The following is a 21,949-nucleotide window of genomic DNA, read 5'->3' on the forward strand; positions in this document are numbered from 1 at the left end:
GTCAGTGTAGTGCAAACTCACCATCAGGAGTGCCAGATAGGTTGCACCAATGCATTTGTACCACATTGCCATCTCGCCCGCTACTCCTCTCATTTCCAGTAAGCAACTGCGACTTGTGTATAAATGCTTTGGACAAAGGAACAAATTGGTACAATGCTCCTGTAAAGTACGCCAGTATTAATTACCTTCCATTATTCATGGCAGGGAAGCGGTTTTAATCTGGGACTTTGAATCACACCAATTCTAAAAAAATTAAATAATGTAAACTCTGAAGTATCTACATATCTTCCATCGCCAGTAATTTGTGGTGGGTTGTTTTTATTATTATCATTATAATACAAGAGAGAATGAGAGAGGTACAAAGATGTATATACAACTGTGTACATAATACAATCAAATTATATATAATATCAAATAGCGTTTTACACAGATTTATATTTACAATGTTAAAGTGACCAGCATTTCATGGAAGTCGAACACCATTTGTGAGACAACTCTATATATCATCTCCTTACAATAGGAATAGATATCATCATCAATAGTTACTATTACAAAAAATGTATATTTTACAAAAACAGAACAGAAACAAATGCCTCCTTTATTGGATGCAGAGTTTACAAACAATCTTGATTGCCATGGAGAGAGAAAGAGGACTGAGATGGAGAGAGGTTCGGTCAGAGTAGACAATACTGATGGACAAATAGTTTGATTTGTTCTAAAGTTATGTTCCTACTTCACAGTCCATCTGTGATGGGAGCAGTTAGCCTGGGATTATAGTGGTGCTGAAACTCTTGTCAATAGCTGATCCATAAGAATTTCACCAGAGGTCAAAGAGAGCATGAAGCTTTTCAGTGGAGATAACAATTCACATCTACGGCAGAAAGCAACAGGGGTCAACCTGAATTCAGAGCTGGAGAAGGTGTGAAGAGCCCAAGAGCCCAGAACCCTGTCCAGTTTGGCTGGATCATCCACCAACCATGAAGTCCCCCGCCCCAACAAACTACCTGTTAAGAACTCCAGAGCTCAATTCAGGAACCTGGGATTGAATCCTACCACAGGGGACCATAATGGAGTGCAGGCGCCTGTGAGTGTGTGGGCAGGTATTGTCGGATCCAGAAGAGAAGTGGGATCACTTGATAACTATCACCAAACCTCTAGAATAGCCATGTGTGGTATGTGGTGGCCTCTGGATACTTCTGGACTCCATCTCCCATCAGCCTCTGCAGCAAGGATGGCAGGGCTGGCCCAAGATGTGTTGACACCTGAAGCTGACTCCAAAATAGCACCCCCCCTCCCTGCCAAGGAAGAAGAGGGGAGGGAAGATCTACTTCAGGAACAAGGGGCGGAAAGAAATATTGACATTGGGATCTGCTTAAAATTCCTGACACCCGCAAAGTTGTGAACTTTCTTTAGGAAGACCCCAAAATTGTTGAGCTTTTTTGAGGAAACCTAACCCAATAATAGTGATTTTAAGCTTTTTGAGCTGTTTCCACTGCTTTTTCCATTGTGTTGCCCTACATCCGGGTTTTCTCTGACATTTTGACGATTTGGCAAAATTCTCTCCCCCCCCCCATGCCATTTTTACACCTGCAAACCAGGACATGTCAGGAATTTTCCTGACGTATGGCAAGTTTACATCTGCTGCCCTGGTAGATCCTGCTACCATAGGAAGAGATCTCACCTTGTCTAGCCCTGGAGGATGACCAACGGTTTAGGATAATGGAGTCCAGCAACATCTCGTTCCCTATTCCTGCTTTAAACTTAAGAATGATGTGAATAAGTGCTTATTCCTCTACCATTTACTTTTCTCTCCATTTTTGCCATGGCTTCATCTTACACTCAGCCTCTTTACTCGTCCCCAGAAATATATCTAACTTGGATGCCTGAGTCAATGGGCAAAATAGGGAGGACCATACAGGCCTCACATCATGAACAAGAAACCAAGATGGTGGAAATCACCCAAGGAACTTGGATGGAAATATTGAAATACTAAAATAAAAAATTAAGAGAGTCCCCCACCTAGTTCTCACACTTAGGAATAATGAGACTTTGCCAGAGCAGAATCCCTTCATCATTCCCGACCAGACCAAAAGGTCCATTAATCCCTCCCCGGTGCTCTGTTTCTGACAGTGGGCAGCCAAAGGCTGCTGGGAATCTTGAAAGCAGGGCCCAGAGGCCCCGCCCTGCCCCCCCTCTTGTTCAGACGGTAGACGTGTGCCTGAAGATGGAAGTTCCATTTGCCAAGCCCCACTAGAAGCCGCTGCTGGATGGGTCCACCACAAAAATCCCCCTGCCCCTTTCCCCTGCGCGCTCACCAATGCCTTGGTCCCCACCAGTTCACGGCAGTGCCAGGGGGCTTCCTCCCGACCTCACAGCACCATGGTGGGGATGTGGTGAGCAAGGGAGGTGGGGTGCGGCACAGGCAGGGCCGGCGAATGCGACTGCAGGGAGCCATTGGGGGGCCGGTGCCTGGCACTCTTCTGGTGGGCCCGCAGGCCGGCCAGCTGGGAATAGGCACTTTGGCAGACCTGGCACTTGTAAGGGCGCTCGCCGGTGTGGAGCCGGACGTGGTTGCGGAGGGTGGAGGACTGGCTGAAGCGGCGGTTGCAGAAGCGGCAGACGAAGGGTTTGTCCAGGGTGTGGATGCGCATGTGGGAGCGGAGGTTGCTGCGGGAGTTGAATCCGCGGTGGCAGATGACGCAGCGCATGCGGCCGGTGGAACTGGCACCTGCTTCAGCTGCGTGGAAGTCCTCTGCAGGGGCAATGGACAAGAGGGAGAAGTTTAGGTTATTTCCAGCAACAAACCCCACTCCCAAACAAAACATCATTTTATACACTTAGGCTTCATCTGTAACTATATATTTTAAATAGTTTCATACCGCTTTTTAAACACTCATGGCTTCCCCCCAAAGAATCCTGGGAGCTGTAGTTTGTTCAGGGCGCTGTTATTTCCCTCCCAGAGCTACAATTCCCAGAGGAATTGTTTAAACCAGACATAGGCAAACTTGGCCCTCCAGATGTTTTGAGACTACAATTCCCATCACCCCTGACCTCTGGTACTGTTAGCTAGGGATGATGGGAGTTGTAGTCCCAAAACATCTGGAGGTCCGAGTTTGCCTATGCCTGGTTTAAACCACTGTGATAGCTGCAGCGCTGTGAGGGGAATAGATATTATTTCATTCGGGTTGTGACTTTCTAGATAAAATCTGGTGAAGAAGAATGCCTTTTCAGGAGATGAAAAGGTTTTACACAGCAGTCCTACATGTTATGTACTCAGAAGGCTGGTGGTGAGTGAAAGTTATTATTATTATTACAAGTTATATGCCACTTGATTGTTAAAAAAACACACCCTCAAAATCGTTTAGAAAAAGATTACAATAATGAAATCATCAGTAAAAAAAATGTTTAAAACAATAATTTAAAACTAAAAAAAAGAAGAAGCTATAAGCCACTTCTTTGTGTCTGGGTAGGCTTGCCTAAACAAAAATTGTTTTAACAGGTGCTGAAAACAATACAGTGAAAGCACCTGCTTGTTATCACTAAGCAGGGAGTTCCAAAGTGTGGGTGCTGCCACGCTAAAAGATCTGATTTCTTACAAATCTGGAATGAGTATTATGCAGCTCCTGTAACAGGGCCTGTTCTGCAGATTGAAGCAGTAGAGTGGGCCTACTTGTGACCTTGCAGGTAAGCTGGGTACAAGCTGCTAAGGGCTTTATATACGAATAGTAACACCTTGAACTTGGCCTGGTAGCAAATCAGCAACCAGTGATCTCTGAGCGCAGGTTTTATATGCTGATATGGCCTCACTCCTGTCAGCAATCATGCTGCAGCATTCTGCACCAATTGCAACTTCTGGGATGAGGGATGGCCCAAGAGCGCATTGCATTAATCCACTCCTGAAGTAAACAATGAGATATTGAGCCCCTGATTTTAATAAAAAATTATATAATCCTATAGGGCCTGATCCATCCCCACAAAGGAGCCCTCTTCCCTCACCCTGCCTGGCCTCAGTAGCTCATGTGCAGTGCAGGGGCTGCCATTTTGCACACGGGAGGTCACAGTCACCCTCCGGTTCACCCCCTCCAGCCATCCCTCGTCTCCCAAGGAGCACCCTACCTTGGAAGTTACTCATGCCCGGAGCAGGTGAGCCCACAGATGGGGACGGATCAAGCCCATATTCTATATGTATGTCATTAATGAAATAAACAATGCAATTAATATTTATCATGGAGGGTCGTGCAGCAACATCAGTACCACTCTATATACAACAGGAACGAAAACTTTAAAAAGACACAGCCCGAATGAAATAATATCTTTTAAAAATTCATTGCATGCCCTCAGATTCCCAAAATTAGAAACCACTTCTCTCCTTTCCCCTATAAATACTTCTCCTTGATAGCTTCAAAGACCTACTGTGGGCACAATTATGCCCTGGATTTTTATTGGAAGACTCTATCAGTGCAGACCTGTTTGAGATCTGGATCTCACAACTCTGGAACTTAATGCCGATGGACAAACTGGCAACCCATATGTGAGAGAGTCGAACAGGCAAGAAACCTGGTATAGTTTTATTATGTATGCAACATTAATGGGACATGGTTACAGGCCTCCGAGGACATATGGCAACTTGCAGAGTGATATCTTTGTTTATAAATTGAAAGTTGAATGTAATTAACTAGATATTTGTTGCTTCTGTGCAGGAGGCAGGAATTGCTGAATATCGATTGTCGCTTCTTGTATAAATAAGTGAAAATAAGAAAATATTTTGAGGGGGGATTGCATTCCAGCAAGCCCCAGCAAAGTAAGATAAAAGCATTAAAAATGGCAGCGGTCCAGTTGATGCATTCGTTTGAAACACAGCAGCAAGATTAAATGTTAAGAGATTTGTCAATTTTATTTAAAGGCTTCCCCTGAAAAGATACAAAGTGGCGGGCCTCCATCAGGAGACTACCCCCCCCCCCATACACACAGGTTGTGATGCTGCAACTGATGAACAACAAGAATTAAAGTGCATGTCTGCATTGCAGGATAAAAATGGTTACACCTTTCTTTCCCCCCAGGGATACCTAAAACATTTACAACAGATGGTATTAAAAATATGTGGCTCTGAGCATCAGCTGGAAAAAGAATAACTCATAAATCGCATGTCAAAATGCTCAAAGGACCCTGAAAAATTCTGTGTGGTTTGGTGGGGTACCATCTTATGTGCATCAGACACGTGAGACTCCCTCTCCTTGTTACAGCGTGGAATTTGACTTTCCTGGTGGTCTTAAGTACTTTACCAACCTATTATTAAGTCTGTTCTCAGATACACTGCACTGCTTTTTGTATTTGTTTTGTATTGATTTCTTCAAATTACTTTTTAAAAAAAAGAGAGAGAGAAACAGGAGGGACTGGTTCCCACTTCCTCCCCACTCCACCCCGCAAATCCCACACACTGGCAGAGGGAAATCTTAAGAAAGGCAAGTTTTATACAATGCCAACCCTGAGCAGAATTCAACCATCTCCTCACCGTGCTTACTCTTCTTCTGCTCTTCCTCAAGTCCCAGCACTCCAGGGATCCCCAGGAAGGTATTGTGGGAGTTCCCATACCAAACGAGCAATTCTTGATCCGGAGGAATCATCTATAGAGAGAGAAGAGGGGGAACGGCTTTAAAAGAGGGCTAAAAAAATTTATGGAGGAAGAGGAGGCTCTCCATGGCTACTAGCCACGATGGCTAGACTGTGCCTCCATGGCTGGAGGCAGCAATGCTTCTGAGTGCCAGTAGCTGGAAACCACAGGAGGGGGGAGAGCTTTTGTTCTCAGGTCCTGTTTGCTGGTGCGTCTGGTCAGCTGTTGCGAGGATTGTGCTGATACCCTTCTAACCATTATTCTATATTATGATATGTCCAAAGTGTCAGTCCCTGTGCGTAAGAGCTGCAATGTTTAACCAATTAGATTAGGAGTGGGGAACACTTTTCAGCCCAAGGGCTGCATTCTATTTTGGGTGACCTTCCAAGGGCCACATGACAGTGGTAGGTGGGTCCAGAGGGAAAAGTGAATGGAGCAATGCATGTAAAAATGTCTCTTTGTTTTGTTGGCTAGTTTCTCTGTCCTCCATCCAGGAAACCAGAAGAGGCATTATCAAACCTCAAATTCCCTCAAGCAAGGCCATTGAGGGATATGGCCCTTATAAGAAGAGCTCAAGGGCGAGAAAGCGAGACCTGGAGGGCCATTTCCCCACCCTTGAATTAGATTAATCAGTTGGAGAAAAAAGGATAATCTAAGACATGCCATAATCGTTCCGGCAGGAGATATTTATTTATTTCTTATTTATATGTTTAATCTTTTGGCTGCACCTAGTAGAGGAGGATAGCCTTTTTGAAATAGAAAAGGAGCTAGCCTCTTCTGCCAAGCAAACAGCTGCAGTTTAAAATATATATAAAAACTGTAGATGGAAAGCATCATTTTAAAACAGGCATCCTCTCCACTCTGAAATATCCATTACATACAAGAGGTTATCTGAAATCAGGTGACCAGAGAGGGGGCCTCCTTAGCACTGCCTCCCCACATTTCTGGGAACAGCCGCCTCACCGAGGCTTGCCCAGTGCTAACTATAATATCAATTCTGGGGCCAAACAAAAGAGAAAAGAAAGAAACATTTTCCAGGCTTGGATGAAAAGGTTACACCAGCCTTTTGCAGAGAAAGGTGGTGCAATTTCTCTGCAAAAACACCCTCGCATTCCACTACATCACACAGAGAGCAGTTATTTTCTTTTACGAAAGCTAAGTAGCAAAATGGCAAAAGGCGTTAGAGAGATCTTCTGCAGGAGAAAAGAACCTCCCCCTCCCCAAAAATAAACCTACAAGTGTTGCTAAAATCTTAACTATCATTTTCACATTAGGAGACAAAACCCCAGACATGAAAGATGGCGCGTAATAACTGTTCTTAGCACTTGGGTGTGTGTAGGCTGTGTTTGCATCTCTCTCTCTCTCTCTCTCTCTCTCTCTCTCTCTCTCTCTCTCTCTCTCTCTCTGTGTGTGTGTGTGTGTGTGTGTTGCATTTCAGAATATGCTGCAGGGGTAGATGCTCGCTGTGTGTGGTCTTCAGGTTCCAGCATTTCCCCACATTTGCAAAGCTTCACTTGTCCACTAAAGTGAAACAGATAGATCACCTAAAGCCAGCAGCTCAGTGACCTCCAGCCCTCCAGATGTTGTTGGACTCTGGTATGGTGTAAGGCAGGAAGTGCAACAATAGGTGGCGCCAGAGCCAATGAGGGGCAGAGCTGATGGATTCCAGTTTTCTCCCCATCTTCCTCCTCCTGGCAACTCTGACACTCAGGAGGAAGAATCTGGTAGCCAGTTCCGTTCCATGGACTAAATTTAAGAAAGAAGGTAGACAGGCAAGGGCTGGCTGATGGCAGACTGAAGTTGATGGGGCACCTCCCTGTTTGCCCTAATGGTCCATTCTCCTATAGAAATTATGTAGAGATGTTCTCAGCTGCACCTTATATAAGAGGCAAAACTAAAAAGTGGATAGCCTCTTAACATGGGCATAGCCGGGGGGGGGGGTAGGGGGTAGCTCCCCCCACCAATCAAGTAAATAAATAAAAATACTTAGCTAACTGACCAATCAAAGACAGCATAAAAACCTGTACGGGGAAAGCATATTGTGTCAAACACCTAAAAGTCCACAACAAAATACAATTTCCAATAAGAATTCCATAGAGCTGCCGCCTCTGGCTTCCGAGATTTCAAAGAAGAGCCTGATGGATCAGGCCAGTGGCCCAACCAGTCCAGTATCCTGTTCTCACAGTAGCCAAGCAGATGCCTGTGGGAAACCCGCAAATAGGATCCGAGCCCAAGATCACTCTCTCCTATGGTTTCCAGCAACTGGAATTCAGAATCATTACGTCCTCTGGTTGTGGAGGCAGAGCATAGCCATCGTGGCTAGTAGCCATGAATAGCTCTACCCGCCACAAATGTGCCCAATCCCCTTCTAAAGCCATCCTAGTTTAATGACAAAGTTCCTTTGCATTTCAGCAGCAAAACAAGTATACCAGTAAATTGCTTTCCCTTGGCGCTACATTGGATTCAGTCCTCTGTTTCTACATTGAACTCCCCAGCACCAGAAGAATAATAAAAAGTCTGAAGAAGCATCAGCAACTTAGGTTGAGGGCAAGTATTTTTGCTCTCACCCATTCCCTTGTCCGTAACACCCTTACCTCAATGGCCTTGTAAAAGATGCTGTTCCCAATTTGGACCACCTCCAGATTCTGCTCCTGCTCATTTCTAGCACACTTGATGTATGTCATCCAGCTGCGATGGTCCTCTTGGCTGGCGTCAATGAAATAACGGACAGTTCCATCTTCATTGAAGACCTGGAAAGAAGGGCAAGAGGGTTTCAGTCCATGAATCACACCCACCTACCGCATCTGAAAAGATGCATCCAAGTTATCCCACCCCAGAAAAGGGTGTGTTAGAAAAGTTTGTTAGAACACCAGTGTGTTAGAAAAGTTGTAGAAAATTATCAGGAGCATCAAGGTTTTTAAAAAATTGGGCTTTTCAAATCTTTCTGCACCCTACATAAAACTTATTTTTCTCACAGTGGCCAGCCAGATGTTCCAACGGAAAGCCTGCAAAACAGGCCCGAGTGCAACAGCAACCCTCTCTTCCTGTGGCTTCCAGCTACTGGGTATTCAGAAGCATTACTGCCTCCGGCCATGGATGCAGAGCATTTAGCCATTGTGGCTGGTAGCCATGGATAGCCTTGTTCCATAGTTGAACCAAGAGCTGCATGAAGAAGTCCTTTCTTTGATCTGTCCTGAATCCTTCAACATTCAGCTTCATTGGATGCTCATGTGTTCTAGCATCACGAGAGAGGAAGGAAAGCTTTTCTCTATCTACTTTGTCCATGCCAGGCATAAATTTATACACTTATATCATGTCTACTATGGCAACCTAGTCTGCTTGTGTGACAGAGCCATCCATTCCACCGCCTCCTTCTGACTCATTCTTTCCCACAGGCATTCCCTGCGTTCCTAATAGCTGCATTAGTTCATAATCATAGAGTCTTCTGAGAAGGCCCATAAATGGATGCTGAAGGCAACAATGCCTCTGGAAGTTTGCCCACCCTCGCAAGTGATATTCTCAGGTACAATGTCTCTAAATACCTCAAGGACTGCCTCTCCCCATATGAACCACTCTAGACCCTGCAAGCTTCACCTAAAGCCGTTCTTTGTTGCCTCAGCCACAAGAGGCCTTGGGGGTGGAAACACAAGAATGTATATTTTCTGCGGTGGCTCTCCATTTGTGGAAGGCTTTCCCCAGGGAAGCTCCCCTGGCACCTTTTGCGTCAGGCAAAAACATTCCTCTTTTCCCAGGCCTTTGGCTAATTAAATGTTCTATGGCCTTTTAAACTGGGGGGGGGGGGGGTATTGTTTTTGTCTGTTACTATCTCACGTATTTTTGTGTTTTTGTATTGTAAACCACCCTATGATACTCGGATGAAAGGTGGTATAAAAAACTAATTAATAAAATAATAAATGGGTAGGTTTTATTTAGTTAGCCCGGCTCATAACCATCAATTGACTTCTAATCCTCTTTTCAAGCAATCTAAGATGGCAGCTCTCAAACATACACACTGCAGACCACTCAGAAATCACTCGGGGATCCTAGAACCGGAGAGTTGTAAGGGACCCTGATGTTCATCTAGCCCAGGGGTCAGCAAACTTTTTCAGCAGGGGGCTGGTCCACTGTCCCTCAGACCTTATGGGGGGCCAGATTATATTTTTTTGGGGGGGGGGATGAATGCCCCACAAATAACCTATGCCCCACAAATAACCCAGATGCATTTTAAATAAAAGGACACATTCTACTCATGTAAAAGCACGCTGATTCCCAGACCATCCACGGGCCGGATTTAGAAGTTGATTGGGCCGGATCCGGCCCCCGGGCCTTAGTTTGCCTACCCATGATCTGGTCCAACCCCCTGCAATGCAGGATGTCTCTCAGCAGACTTCTGAATAAACTTTTATTTGTTCTGGAAATCAAAGCGCATATCACTCACACTTGAAGCATTGTGATCTTGTCATTCTATTATGACAGGTGTGCCTGTTTTTTATACACTAGACTAGCATCAATTTGTGGAAATTGTGGGCTGTAGACTAGGCCATTGTTAAGAGTGTTTGCTGCTCCAAATGGCCTCAATCTCTGTCATCAGGAATGGGAGGATAAAAAGAAATACAAGGCCAAGTATACATATTATGGGCTGTTCTGCAACCCTAAGTAAAGGGACGTAGCTCAGAGCTGGAGCATCCACTTTGCATGTAGAATGTCCCTGGTTCAATCCCTAGCATCTCTTCTTTCCCCTTCCTAATGGGGGGAATGCCTGTTAAAAAAAGAGGCATTCTTCCATCTCTTGCATCCCATCTCTTCGTTCAGGGATAGAAGACCTGTGGCCTTTCAGATGTTGTTGGACTTCAACGCCCATCATTCCTGGACCATTGGCCATGCTGGCTGCAGGGGTTCATGGGAGTTGGAGTCCCACAACATCTGGAGAGCTATGGCTTCCCCACCCCGTTCCAAGAAGAGCCACCCTCCTCTCTCATGTGGACACATCCTTGCTTCTTTACCTCCCACATCAGATTGTTGTTTTTGCAAAGGTCCACATGCTCTGGGGAGATGATCCGGCCAGTGAAAGGTCCCATCTCTGTGCCTGCTTTGATCCAGGTCTTAGAAAAGATGCCCAGCCCTTCTCCAGGGATGGAACTCTGGGCAATAATGACCTCTGAAGGCAGCACCAAGCTGGATAGCTTCTGGACCTCTGTGGGTTGGAGAGAAAGAGAAACAGGAGGAAGAGAAAGAAGTTAAGCTACACCAATGGTTCCGAAACATTTTTGGGGAGCCCAAAATGCTCCCCGCCCCACACTATAAAAAGCATCATTCACAATAGCAGTTTGCACAACCCATTAAGGATTAAGCTAATAACACAATAAAATTCAAAACAGCAATAATTAGTTGCAAATTTATTCAAAATCCAGTTAAAACAATTCAGTGGAATAGAGTGTAAGGAAGTCCACAAAGTTCTGATGACTACTGTACTTCAACTGTTGTTTTTTAGAAATATCAAATTATTTCAAAAATTTCTCCTTTTTTATTGGTGCCCCTGCTTCACTAGAGCTCTAAACAAGCACAAACCCCTGTGTTGCAAAATGTAAGAATCTACAAAAATGGAAACGCAACAGGCAACATGCTTAGGCTGCCCTTTGGGTAATCCAGCATTCAGAGCAAGCAGGAAGAGAGCAATGGGAACTGCCTCATCTTTGGATCAAAGCAGCCCAGTATCCCATTTCCGCCAGTGGCCAGCAGATGTCTCTGAGCCCTTGTGAGCAGGTTGCAAAGGCAAAGTCTGTCATCGCTGAACATCTCGTCTATACTGCCTCTGTAAATTGAGGGTATGGTTAGCACAGCTGAGAGATTTGTCATGAATTTTCACCAATCCTCAGTTCTTGCTCCTGGTTAAAAATTCCACTAGCATCAGTGGGTTTCTCCCCCATGCCTTTTCTCAAACTCAGCTGTCCCGAATTTGCAATATGGGAAGAACAACAGAACTACCATAATAGAGTTGTCATTCGGAGTCCCAAAAACAACACCTGTTTTTGTACACTGGGCATTTGAAAGGCAGTGGGGGAGCTCAAAATCATGATTTGAGGTTCTGCTACTGCCACCGTTCGCATCAGCCACCTAAGGCAGACACCACACTTTGCCTAATGGTAGAGCCAGCCATTCAGTGTTTTATCATGATCATGCAATTGGTTGCTCGTATCTTCCAAAGTATGAGCCCGACTGCTGGATCAGGCAAAGATCCAGAGGCGAAACTAGGCTTTATTTTCACCTGGGTCAAAGGCCCAGTTTGGCGTACACACACACACACACACACACACACACACACAAGCATTTGTGTACACATACACAGGCTGAGAGCCTCAATGGTGCCCCTCTGAATGCTTCACACCACCAGCACCCCCTGTAGCTACAGCTCTGCAAAGGCCCATTTAGTCCAACATCCTGTTCTCACAGGGGCTGAGCAGATGCCCATTGCGGGAAGCCCACAAGCAGGACCTGAGTTCAAGAGCACTGTCCCCTTCTGTGGTTTCCAGCAACCAGCATTCAGAAGCATTGCTGCCTCCGATAGTGGTGGGAGAGCATAGCTATCAGGGTTAACAGCAATTGCCTTCCCTTTCACAATTCTCACTGTCCAGAGGATGCAAGAAAAGAAACACAGAACACCTGGGTTGGGTCAGGAAAAGAGCCCGGGGAAAATGGATCCCATATCTCACTATCTCCATAGTGGGAGGAAGGCAACTGGCTTGTGTGCCAGTAATATGAGCAGCTGACAGTGAAACCGAGAGCTCTCTCCCAGTTCATTGCCACTTTGCTTCCATTGTCATCTCTTCGAAGAGATGCTTTTTTAAAGGTGAGGCAGGTTAAAAAGAGGCGCTCACCTCTCCAGTGCAGGCAGAAATCTAGCAAATTGCATAATTGTGCTGGTGGTACCCAAGCTGGAAATGCAACTTGATCTGGGGACTGATTTAGGTGAGTGTTTGGTGTTAAAGCAGGCTGGTGCTGTGTGCACACATTACTGGCTTAAAATGCACTGAGACCATTCTTTTTCACAATTTGGATTGAATCTGGGATTTTTTAGAGGGCGATACATCAAAATGCAGCATTTCCTAAGAAAGGACAGGATAGATATGGATGGGGGTTAATGTCGTGTGTACCCAGTGCTTTTTTCTGGGGGGACGCAGGGGTATGCATACTCCTAAACATTTTGTGAATCTAAGTTTGGCCTCATTGAGGGGCAGTATTTCAATATGAGTGGGGAAATGAAAGTACCCCTAAACATATTTTTTTAAAAGAAAAAAAGCACTGTGTATACCACTTCCCAAACCAGTGAAGGGAGTGCTCTGGATGCATAGTAAGACGAAGCGTATATACAGCCAAGAGTCTCTGGAGAATACCAGGGGGTTATGGCTGCATTACTGTTTTGCATTAAGGGCTATAGGAGCAGGCTGGAAGAATAATTATGCATTTTTCAAAGTGCATATGCCACTTGATTGTAAAGAACAAAGCAATTTATAAAATTATGAAATGATCAGTTTTTTAAAAAAGCAGTTCAAAGCAACTATTTGAAACCTAAAAAAATAATTAAAATCAAGGAGAAGCTAAAAACCAGTTTGAAAGACACATTATATGTCTCTCTGGGGAGGCTTGCCTAAATAAAAATATATTTAGCAGGCGCTGAAAATAGATTACAGCAAAAATGGCTACCTGAGGTCAATGGGCAGGGAGTTCCAAAGTTGTGGGTGCTGCAATGGAAGAAGTAGGATTGAGGTATACTGGGTCCCAAATGAAAGACCAGTGTAAAACCCAATCCATTCTTGATTTGTTGGTTTATAAAAAGGTTTCTAGACAGGCTTTCAATTCTTAAAGGGGTCACAAGACATGTAAGAATGGTGAACATTCACACAAAGGGAACACCCATGAAGGAATTGTGAACAGATGCCCCTTTGCCTACACAAAAGAATGTTGGGAACTGTAGTTTCCCCCCGCAGAACTACAGTTCCCATCACCCTTCAGAAACTACAGTTTCTGGTATTATTACTTACTACTACTACTACTACTACTACTACTACTACTACTACTACTATTAGTGTGCTTTGCATGTACAGTGTGTACACAGCCTAACCCAATGTATATAAATTCCTCTGGGAGATTTCACTCATTGCCCCATCAATATGCATAATGCATCACAGAACTGGGTGCACTGACTCATGCTCAAAGCCCCACCACCACCGTTATTCTCAAACCTTTCCTCTGTCATCTCCTTCTCTGTCTAAATTTAGAAGCACCCTGCGGCAGAGACTTGTCCAGGTTACATTATTATGGAAGTATCACACTACTTGGATTAAACAGGCCATGCCCACCATGTATATTTAAAGCCTATTTAATGCACCTTTACACCATGTGGCTTCCCCCACCTACCCAGTATCCTGGGAGCTGCAGTTTGTGGAGGGTTCTGGGTAAACTACAGTTCCCATGATTCTTTGGGGGAGCCATGTGCTTGAAATGTGTACTAAATGTGCTTTAAAAGTATGGTGCAATTGCGGAGAGTTGTTGTTGTTGTTGTTTTGGGTGTGTGCGCATGTGTAAGCCCTTTTAAATTGAGAGAGATTGACTATGTTAGATCTATCCCCTGAGTGAGAACTTAGTTCAACGCAGCCTATTCATTCCAGTGCGTAGATAATCAAAAACCAGGAGTGCAAGACGGCACAGGAACAGTTGTACTATCTATAAAACACACTCTGTTAAACCTACATGGCAGTCCCTGCTGCAAACACACGTCCCTTTTTAAGAGGCGATTGGACTTCTCCAGCTAAGAAGCCAACACAGTTGGTGAGTGCAATGACAGCAATGGAGACAAGAGAGGGCTGTTGATCCAGAAGTGGAGCCAATACGAAGTTTGCAGAAGTATGAAAAGCATTTTAAGAAAACTGAAAGAGGCACATCCCTCTTGTGTACAAATGAGTGCCATGGGAAATAAAGCTAATGGAAAGAAAAATAGGAAAGGAATGGAGTATTATGGTGAAGGGCATGGCTGGCTGGCTGGGAGGTGAATACCCAACAAACATTTTATCACAAGCCTCACTTGTAAGTAATGTTTGAACATATTTTGGATTCTACAGCTCAAGCCTTGTCTCTATAACAAAGTACATCCTATACACATAACAGAACGCTCTCCCTAGAGAGGCTTGCTTGGCACTTTCATTATACACCTTTAGGCGCCGAGCAAAAATTTTCCTCTTCAACCAGGCCTTGGGCTGATTAACATCTTACATGCTTTTTAAATGCTTGGGCAGGGACAGTTATTGGTTTGTGGTTTTTGTTCTTGTTTTTATTATGCATGTTGTGTTTTTATTTTGTATTTTATCTTGTGAACCGCCCTGAGATCTACAGATGATAGGTGGTATACAAATTTAATTAGTAAAATAAAATAAATGAACACTGAACACCCGTAGCGCACCTCAGCACACCACAAAAGCAGGTGATAGCGTGAGCCACATCAGCACAACACGTGGAGGAACGGTGTGCTTCCAAGCTATGTTCTCTTGAAGAGATTTGCGTTATTCTTTAGCCATAAGGTTACAGCAATCATTTTTTTAAAAAAAAATGCTTACCTCTGAATATCAGGTGCCAAGAAGAAAGAATGGGGTGGGCTGTCCCTTTAAACCTGGCATTTGGCTGTCCTCCATTGGAAACAGGATGTTAAAGCAGATCAACCATTTTGTCTGATTCATCAAGGCTCTCCCTATATGCTCTTAAAATCACTTACGCTCCGAAAATGTAGCCTCCACATTCAGGAAATGGGCCAGTTACCAATTTGCCCATCACACACGCACGCGCACGCGCGCGCACACACACACACCCTACAAACACACAGAGACACACAATTGTCACAAACCATCACTGTTGTGTGTGGGGGACCCTTCTCTGTTGAGTGGAACTCTGATGAGTGTCCTCAAAGTCTTATCTTGATGACCCCACAGAACCCTGCCAGGAACCAACCATACATACTAGGAATGCACATGCTTTCATGATAATCCACACAGACACACATCTACAAATCATGCTGAACACAATGCCCATGTGAGGGTATGTGGAACACATAGGTCCCCCTTGCCGCACCACCCAACCACAGACCCCAAAAGCACAATCACTTGGCCCTCACTCGCCAACTTAGAGAGGTGTGCAGATGTTTGGGGTAGCTGTGAATTGGGGTCATCATGGAATATGTTGGCAGAGGATTATAGCCCACTGAGTTTTACTCAGAGTAGATTCACTGTTGGATATAAGCAAGAGTATTGGGGGCTCCTGGGTGTGGCTTTCTCAAGGAAAAGTATGCACTGGTTAACCAATTGGTTAAGATGTCCCCACTGAAACTTTAAGTTCCACTTCAGGGGAAGGGGGAATGTCCGTGGATGAGTGGAAGAGCATCTGCTATGAGTGCAGAAGGCCCAGGCTGAACCCGCCCCCCACCACCACAATGGCATCTCCAGGGAAGGCAGGGAAGATGCCCCACCTGAAACTTTGGAGAACTGATGGTGGTTAGTGTAGACAATACTGAGCTAGCTGGACCCAGGGTCTGATTCAGTGTAAGACATCACTTTTTGTTTTAATCAGTTGCTTATTCAGAACCATGAGGACTAGGTCATTAGTTATAGGGAAAGGCTGCAGCTCAGCAGCAAAGCATCTGCTCTGAGTGCAGAAGATCCCAGGTTCAGTCACCAACAGCATCTCCAGGTGGAACTGGGAAGGCACCCAATCTGAAACCCTGGGAAGCTGCTGCCAGTCAGTGTAGACAATACTGAGCTAGATAGTCCTAAGATCTGGACTGGTATACAAGCAATGTTTGTGTTCCAGTTGTGCATTGAAGTATGATTCAACTCTGAACTAAATAGTTTTATGGGGACCTCAAAACAAGGTAAGTCCCTGTTGCATTGGGAGTGGGGTCCTGCTCATTTTGCTGAGTGGGGTCTAGACATCTGCTGTGCGCAAGTCTTGCCCTGTTCCTTGCATGGGCAGTGAGAAAAACAGTTCTCTTTCGTCCACATTCATGGGGCCCTTTTTTTGTTTCAAAGCAGCTCTGTTGGCCCACCTGTTTCCAGTGGGCTTGCACACCCTCCCCCTCATCAGTGGCGCCATCAGGGCAAGACTTGTCTGGGGACCCTCTCAGCAGAATAAGCTGGAGTCCCCACCCCTCAAATGTATAACTGCCACAGTTGGAGCTAAGTGAAGTTAATGCACATTGCCAGCTGAACTGAGGAACACAGGAAGCTCCACATGCTGTAGCTCCAGTTTGTCTACACTGACTGGCAGCAGCTCTCCAGAATTTCAAACGGGGTTTCCCTCCCAACCCTACCTGGAGATGCCATCCAGGGTCGAACCTGGGAACTTTTGCGTGCAAATCAGGTGCTCTACCGCTGAGCTATGACCCTTGCCCTAAAAGCAAATTAAGTTTCTAGTCCTTGTTGTTCTGGGGAAATAAACATATTTATTTTGCAGGAACACAAAACAGCACACACAGAGGCAAATAGTCATCATGTCCAGAGTTGAAAATTGTGTGCTTGCTGGTTTCCCACAGGCATTTGGTTGGCCACTGTGGGAACATGACCGCCAGACTAGACAGAACCCCTGGCCTGATCCAAGCAGAGATCTTTTGGGGATTCTAAACTGCGCCCCTGCTAACCTCACACACAGAGTCTTTTCACTCACAGATCTTCATTGATGGGGTGTGCAGCACAACGCCCCTTGACTGAGGCCCTGTGGGGTGCATATACCCCATGGAACGGGGTGGAGGAGAGCTGGTGCATAATCTTTTACAAGCCTCCCTTTCTAAGCCAACCTGGGAAAAAGTGGGATGTGGAACAAGGGGGTTCCTGGGCTGGAGGGGGGGGAGGGTGGAGAGGGTTAAATAGTGTCCATTGCACTCCATAAAGCAATTTGTCACACTGTTTAAAGTGATCTGCATTCATTTAAGTCCCTTGGATAGAAAATCACTAATTCTAAATTCATTAGCCTTTGGAGATCGCTGTTTGCCCGTCCATGGTCGGCCCTGAATGCCCTCAGAAACTTGTTCTAAAAGGCCCAGGAATTTCTCTGGACAAAATGGGAGAGATTAGCTGGTTGACATCCCCTGAAAGGCCACAGAATGGAGTTTTCATGGCAAATTAAGAAAGGAACAGTAATCTTCCAGGGAGGGTGGGGGGAGTGTAGAAGCAGGGAGTCACGGAGATGCCAGCAGGGAAAATAGACCGTCCTAGGATTGATGAATGAGGGGAAAGCACTTGAGACATTTTGAAGAAAAAGAAAAATGTGACCCCCCCCCATCAACCCTTTCTTCTTCTTCTCTCCACCCCCCCTCCCAAATTGCCCTTTTAAAGTTCTTGGTTTAAGTGGGAATTTCTCCCCCCACCCCGGCCCTCAGGTCAGGCCCAAGTTAACTAAATGAATTTAAAATTTCCTTTATCAGTCAGCTGCTATTACACGCCTAATAAGAATTTAAATGCCAAAGGCTTTTCAAAGAGAGAGAGAATGAGGCTCATACTTTTTGGGGGGTGAAGAGCTAAATTCAAGGGGAAGACAGGGAGTGAGAAAGGCAGAAAAGGATTATTTTAAATATATATATATTTAAAAGATAGATTTAAAAACATCTTTGGGAAGGAGGTCAGAATATGGCACAAATTTACACTCTGGTTATGTTGAGGGGCAGAAAAGTATGCGTTTAGTTCTTCTGAAAGGGCGGGTGAGGAGAAGGAGGGGAGAGGTTTTTGGAGACCATTCAGAGAACACTGATGGGAAAATCCCAGTATCAGAGTGCTTTCAGAATTGGTCTATTAGGCTTTTACAGAAGCTGGATGTGTTGGCTGATTTATTTATTTTGTTTTGGGGTTTAAATTTTTATTTTCTCCTGGGGGAGCGAATCAAGGTCTCCTGTTACTTCATCCTTTTCGGGGTGGGGGTGGGGTGGAGATCTCAACCTGATCAAGCTTTTTAGATTTCTTTTTGAGGACAGGTAAGTTACTTCCCATCCGTCCCCCTCTAGGAGCACATACTTTTGCTGTTGCTGCCGGCATCCTTCTATCTCGAGGGACAATGGAAGAGAATGCTACGGTGGAGTAAAATGAAACTGTTGGGGAGTTACAGCGCCTGCTGTGGAAGCTGCCTCCAGACTGACTCAGACCACTGGCTCCATCTGCTCAATATTGGCTACACGGATTAGCAGTGGCTTTCCCAGGCTTTCAGACATGGTTCTCCCCCTACCTGGAAATGCCAGTGAGACCTTCTGCATGCAAAGCAGCCGCTCTACCACTGAGCTACTAGCCTTCCCCTTAAAAAGAACTAAGATTCCAGTCCTCGTGGTTCTGAATTCGAGTTTGATTTAAGTAGGGACGTGGGGAGCTGCCTTCTACTGAGCCAGACCAGTGGTCCATCTAGTTCAATATTGCCTACACTGACTGGCAGCAGCTCTCCATGAGGTCTCTCCCAACGCTACCAGGAAATGACACTGTGGATTGAACCTGGGACTTTCCACCTCTACCGCACTTCCCTTTATTTCTGGGGTTGCAGAGAGTGCAAGGAGAGAAACTCTGATTATTTTTAGCAATACTTTTACGCATCGTTGGTTAGAGGGGGGGGGAAAATTATTTTCGAAAACCGATGCTTTGGGGGAAAGATGTGAAATGAGGGGCGGAAGAGGGGGTGCTGGAAATTACTCAGCACGTTTTTCTTGTGAGCCAGGGGTTCTAAAAGAACTTTGTGTCTCGCAGATTTGGGGAAAAGAGATCCCTGATGAATCCACAGGCGGAATGGGATGCCTTTAGGGCATTTCTTAATAAAGGCACATTTTTGTTTAGGCGGAGCTAATACTGTCGAGAGCTACCTCGGGGCTTCATCGCGTCCGGTTTCAGTGGGAGAGATTTCGAAAGCGCGCCTCAGTTTTCCTCATGTAAGGCAACCCCCCCCCCCTCCTCCCAAAAAGTATGTCGTGGAGTCCCGCTGAACTGCCCAGGAATGCAACACTCAGTTTATAGCCCTCTTCGGGGTTTTTTTTTTAAAAAAAACAGACAAACTTCCTAAGGCTGTAACCCTAACCCACTTACCTGGGAGTAAGCTCCAAGGGATGCAATAGAACTAACTCCCAAGCAAACACGACTGGGATTAAACTTTCCAGCTGCCATCCTGACCCCACTTACCTGGAAGCAAGACCAGTTGAATGCAACAGGACTTACTCCTGAGTAGACACGGTTAGGTTTGAGCTTGGAAATTATTCTCTCACACCCTTCTAGACCTCTATCCACACACACACACCGACCCTCCAGGAGGTCTCTGAGAGCGATAGACTCACCTCCAGAGAAGGACTGAGCCAGGACCTCCGCCGTGAAGGCCGTTTTGGGGTTGCTGTGCGCTCCTCCTCCGCCTCCTCCGCCTCCACCGCCACAGCCCCCGGCGGCCTTCTCCTCGAAGAGCTGCTCGCCCAGGACGTTCCTCCACCGGCCGTAGAGGAAGCTGTGCAGGATGTCCGACGTGATCACCTCGGCCAGCGAGAGCCCGGGCCCCTTCAGCCCCCCCTTGAGGACCAGGGCTTCCGCGGGGAGCACGGAGCCCATCATAAGGACAAGGTGGGGCGAGGCTTCAAGGGAGATGGTAGGTTTTGGGGTGTGTGGGAGTGTGTGTGAAAATGGGGGGCAAGCTTGGAGCTGGGGTCTGCGTGGGGGTCAGAGATCCTGGGCAGCTGGCTCTGATCTGTTCGGGGAAAGAGAGAGAGAGAGAGAATGAGAGAGAGGTGGGCTGTCCCAGGAGCAAGTGGAGACCCCCAAGCCACTGCCTGCTTAGCAAGTGGCAACACAGTCTTCTGGGCCCAGATCCTGAGGGCTGGTACTATATATGCGCTCCGATGACCCCTCTAATTGGTTATTAATAACCCCCCCTCCTCTACCACCCTGACGTCGCAAGATAGACTTGTTCTACCAGAAGGAGCCAGCGCTTGAGAAAAGGGAGAGAGTGGGAAGGAGGGAGGGGGGCCCTCCTCCTTTAGAGGGGGTGGGGGCAGCTGATCTAGGCAGAGGTGGGGGGAGAGGGAGAGGCGGAGAGTCTGCCTTTCCTAGCCCACCCTGAGCCCACCAATGGAGGCAGAGACAGAGAGAGGCAGGACGATGTGTAGGGGGGGGGGGGGGAGAGAGAGAGAATCACATCTTTCGACACCTGCTATTTCCAAAGGTTCCTGGCACACACAAAAAGCCTTGCCAGCCTCTTTAAACAACTCCCGGGAGGACTAGAGAGGAGAAGAGAGTTTAAAAATTAAAATAATAATGTTGATAATAATCTAGGAAAGGATTCTGGCACACGCAGAGATCTCATCGCACCTGCAAGGTCCGGGGATCTATCCCCCCCCCCTCGATTGGAAAGAGGGGTCTTTTCTTAAAGCGCAAAAAAGGGAATACTGAGGCTAGGATGAAGTAGGTCTTCATTAATGGGGCAAGTGGAGAGCCTCCATACACCCGCCCAGGGGTGTAAGGAGCGAGCGATCGGCTGGCGTTCCAGCCGAGAAACAGAAAACGAGGAGAAAACGAGAACTGGGAATCTTAGACGTGAAACTGACCCGGGAAATGGACGAGGCGCGCTGCGCTTGGGTTGGAAACTGAGAGACAGCGCAGATCGGAGGGGTCCTCTTATGTTTTTGAAACAGTATGAATAAATATAGATAGATTCTTCTCCCACCTGCCCCAGCTCCCAAATATTACGCAGACCTCCTCAAAATCTCGAATCCTGCTTCCCTTAACAAAATCCACAGCACATGTTCGATTCCTTCCTAAGAGTTTCTGAGCTAGTGGAGACGGGAATCCGCGCGCTTCTTTGGACGCTCGTTTCCACCCAAGCGCTTTCTCTCCCAATCCGATCGCCAGATATTATGGACACAGGTCGTTTTGGGAAGAGACGGGGACGCCCGGCGAAGGAAAAGGGGGAGCTGGGTCCCCATAGGAAACTCGGGGGCGCGCGCTCTCACGCAAAGATTGAGGGTTGTTCAGGAAGGGCAAGTCAGATAGAATTTCAGTGTAGGATTAGGCGTGAGAGAGATTGAGAATAAGAGACTACAGAAGAAATTGTTTTAAGCAGATAGGTCAAGAGGAATTTTCTAAAGCGCTGGAGCTTGTTCGAAGAACGTCTCTACCTAGCTGGATGGATGGGGCAGAAAGAACGCAAAAGCCGCTCTGTGGATCCGCTGCTCGGAACCGCTTTTAAGCGGCAGAAACGGGAACGTCTGAATAATAATAAAAAAACTAGCCTTACAGAATTACCTGGGTGAGAATACAGAATGTCCTGGTCATGTGCTGATTTTTTAAAAGCAAC

General features: G+C 46.1%; 1 protein-coding gene across 2 annotated transcripts; it reads right to left on the reverse strand.

The window, feature by feature from the left end:
* Positions 1-301: 301 nt before the first annotated feature.
* Positions 302-20,591, reverse strand: PRDM12 (PR/SET domain 12). 2 transcript variants are annotated; one of them, XM_028715258.2, is made up of 6 exons: positions 19,947-20,591; positions 10,615-10,805; positions 8,206-8,361; positions 5,513-5,624; positions 4,117-4,179; positions 302-2,752 (listed from the first exon to the last, which is right to left on the reverse strand). In XM_028715258.2, exons 1-6 carry the CDS (start codon positions 20,209-20,211, stop codon positions 2,370-2,372), a joined length of 1,170 nt encoding a protein of 389 aa, XP_028571091.1. In that variant the 5' UTR covers positions 20,212-20,591; the 3' UTR covers positions 302-2,369. The 2 variants fall into 2 exon arrangements, with proteins under 2 accessions (XP_028571091.1, XP_028571092.1); XM_028715259.2 differs by lacking the exon at positions 4,117-4,179 and having other exon boundaries at positions 19,947-20,589.
* Between the last annotated feature and the right edge of the window lie 1,358 nt (positions 20,592-21,949).

This window comes from Podarcis muralis, chromosome Z, assembly GCF_964188315.1.
Source record: "Podarcis muralis chromosome Z, rPodMur119.hap1.1, whole genome shotgun sequence".
Taxonomy (NCBI): domain Eukaryota; kingdom Metazoa; phylum Chordata; class Lepidosauria; order Squamata; family Lacertidae; genus Podarcis; species Podarcis muralis.

What these genes read in the sequence shown, in the direction of transcription:
- PRDM12 (XM_028715258.2), bottom strand. Translation starts at nt 20,211, where the DNA reads ATGATGGGCTCCGTGCTCCCCGCGGAAGCCCTGGTCCTCAAGGGGGGG. An exon ending in GGCTCAGTCCTTCTCTGGAG is followed by an intron (nt 10,806 to 19,946) that starts GTGAGTCTATCG and finishes TCCAACCCACAG; the next exon opens with AGGTCCAGAAGCTATCCAGC. An exon ending in GCAGAAGAAGAGTAAGCACG is followed by an intron (nt 4,180 to 5,512) that starts GTGAGGAGATGG and finishes ACATACATATAG; the next exon opens with AATATGGGCTTGATCCGTCC.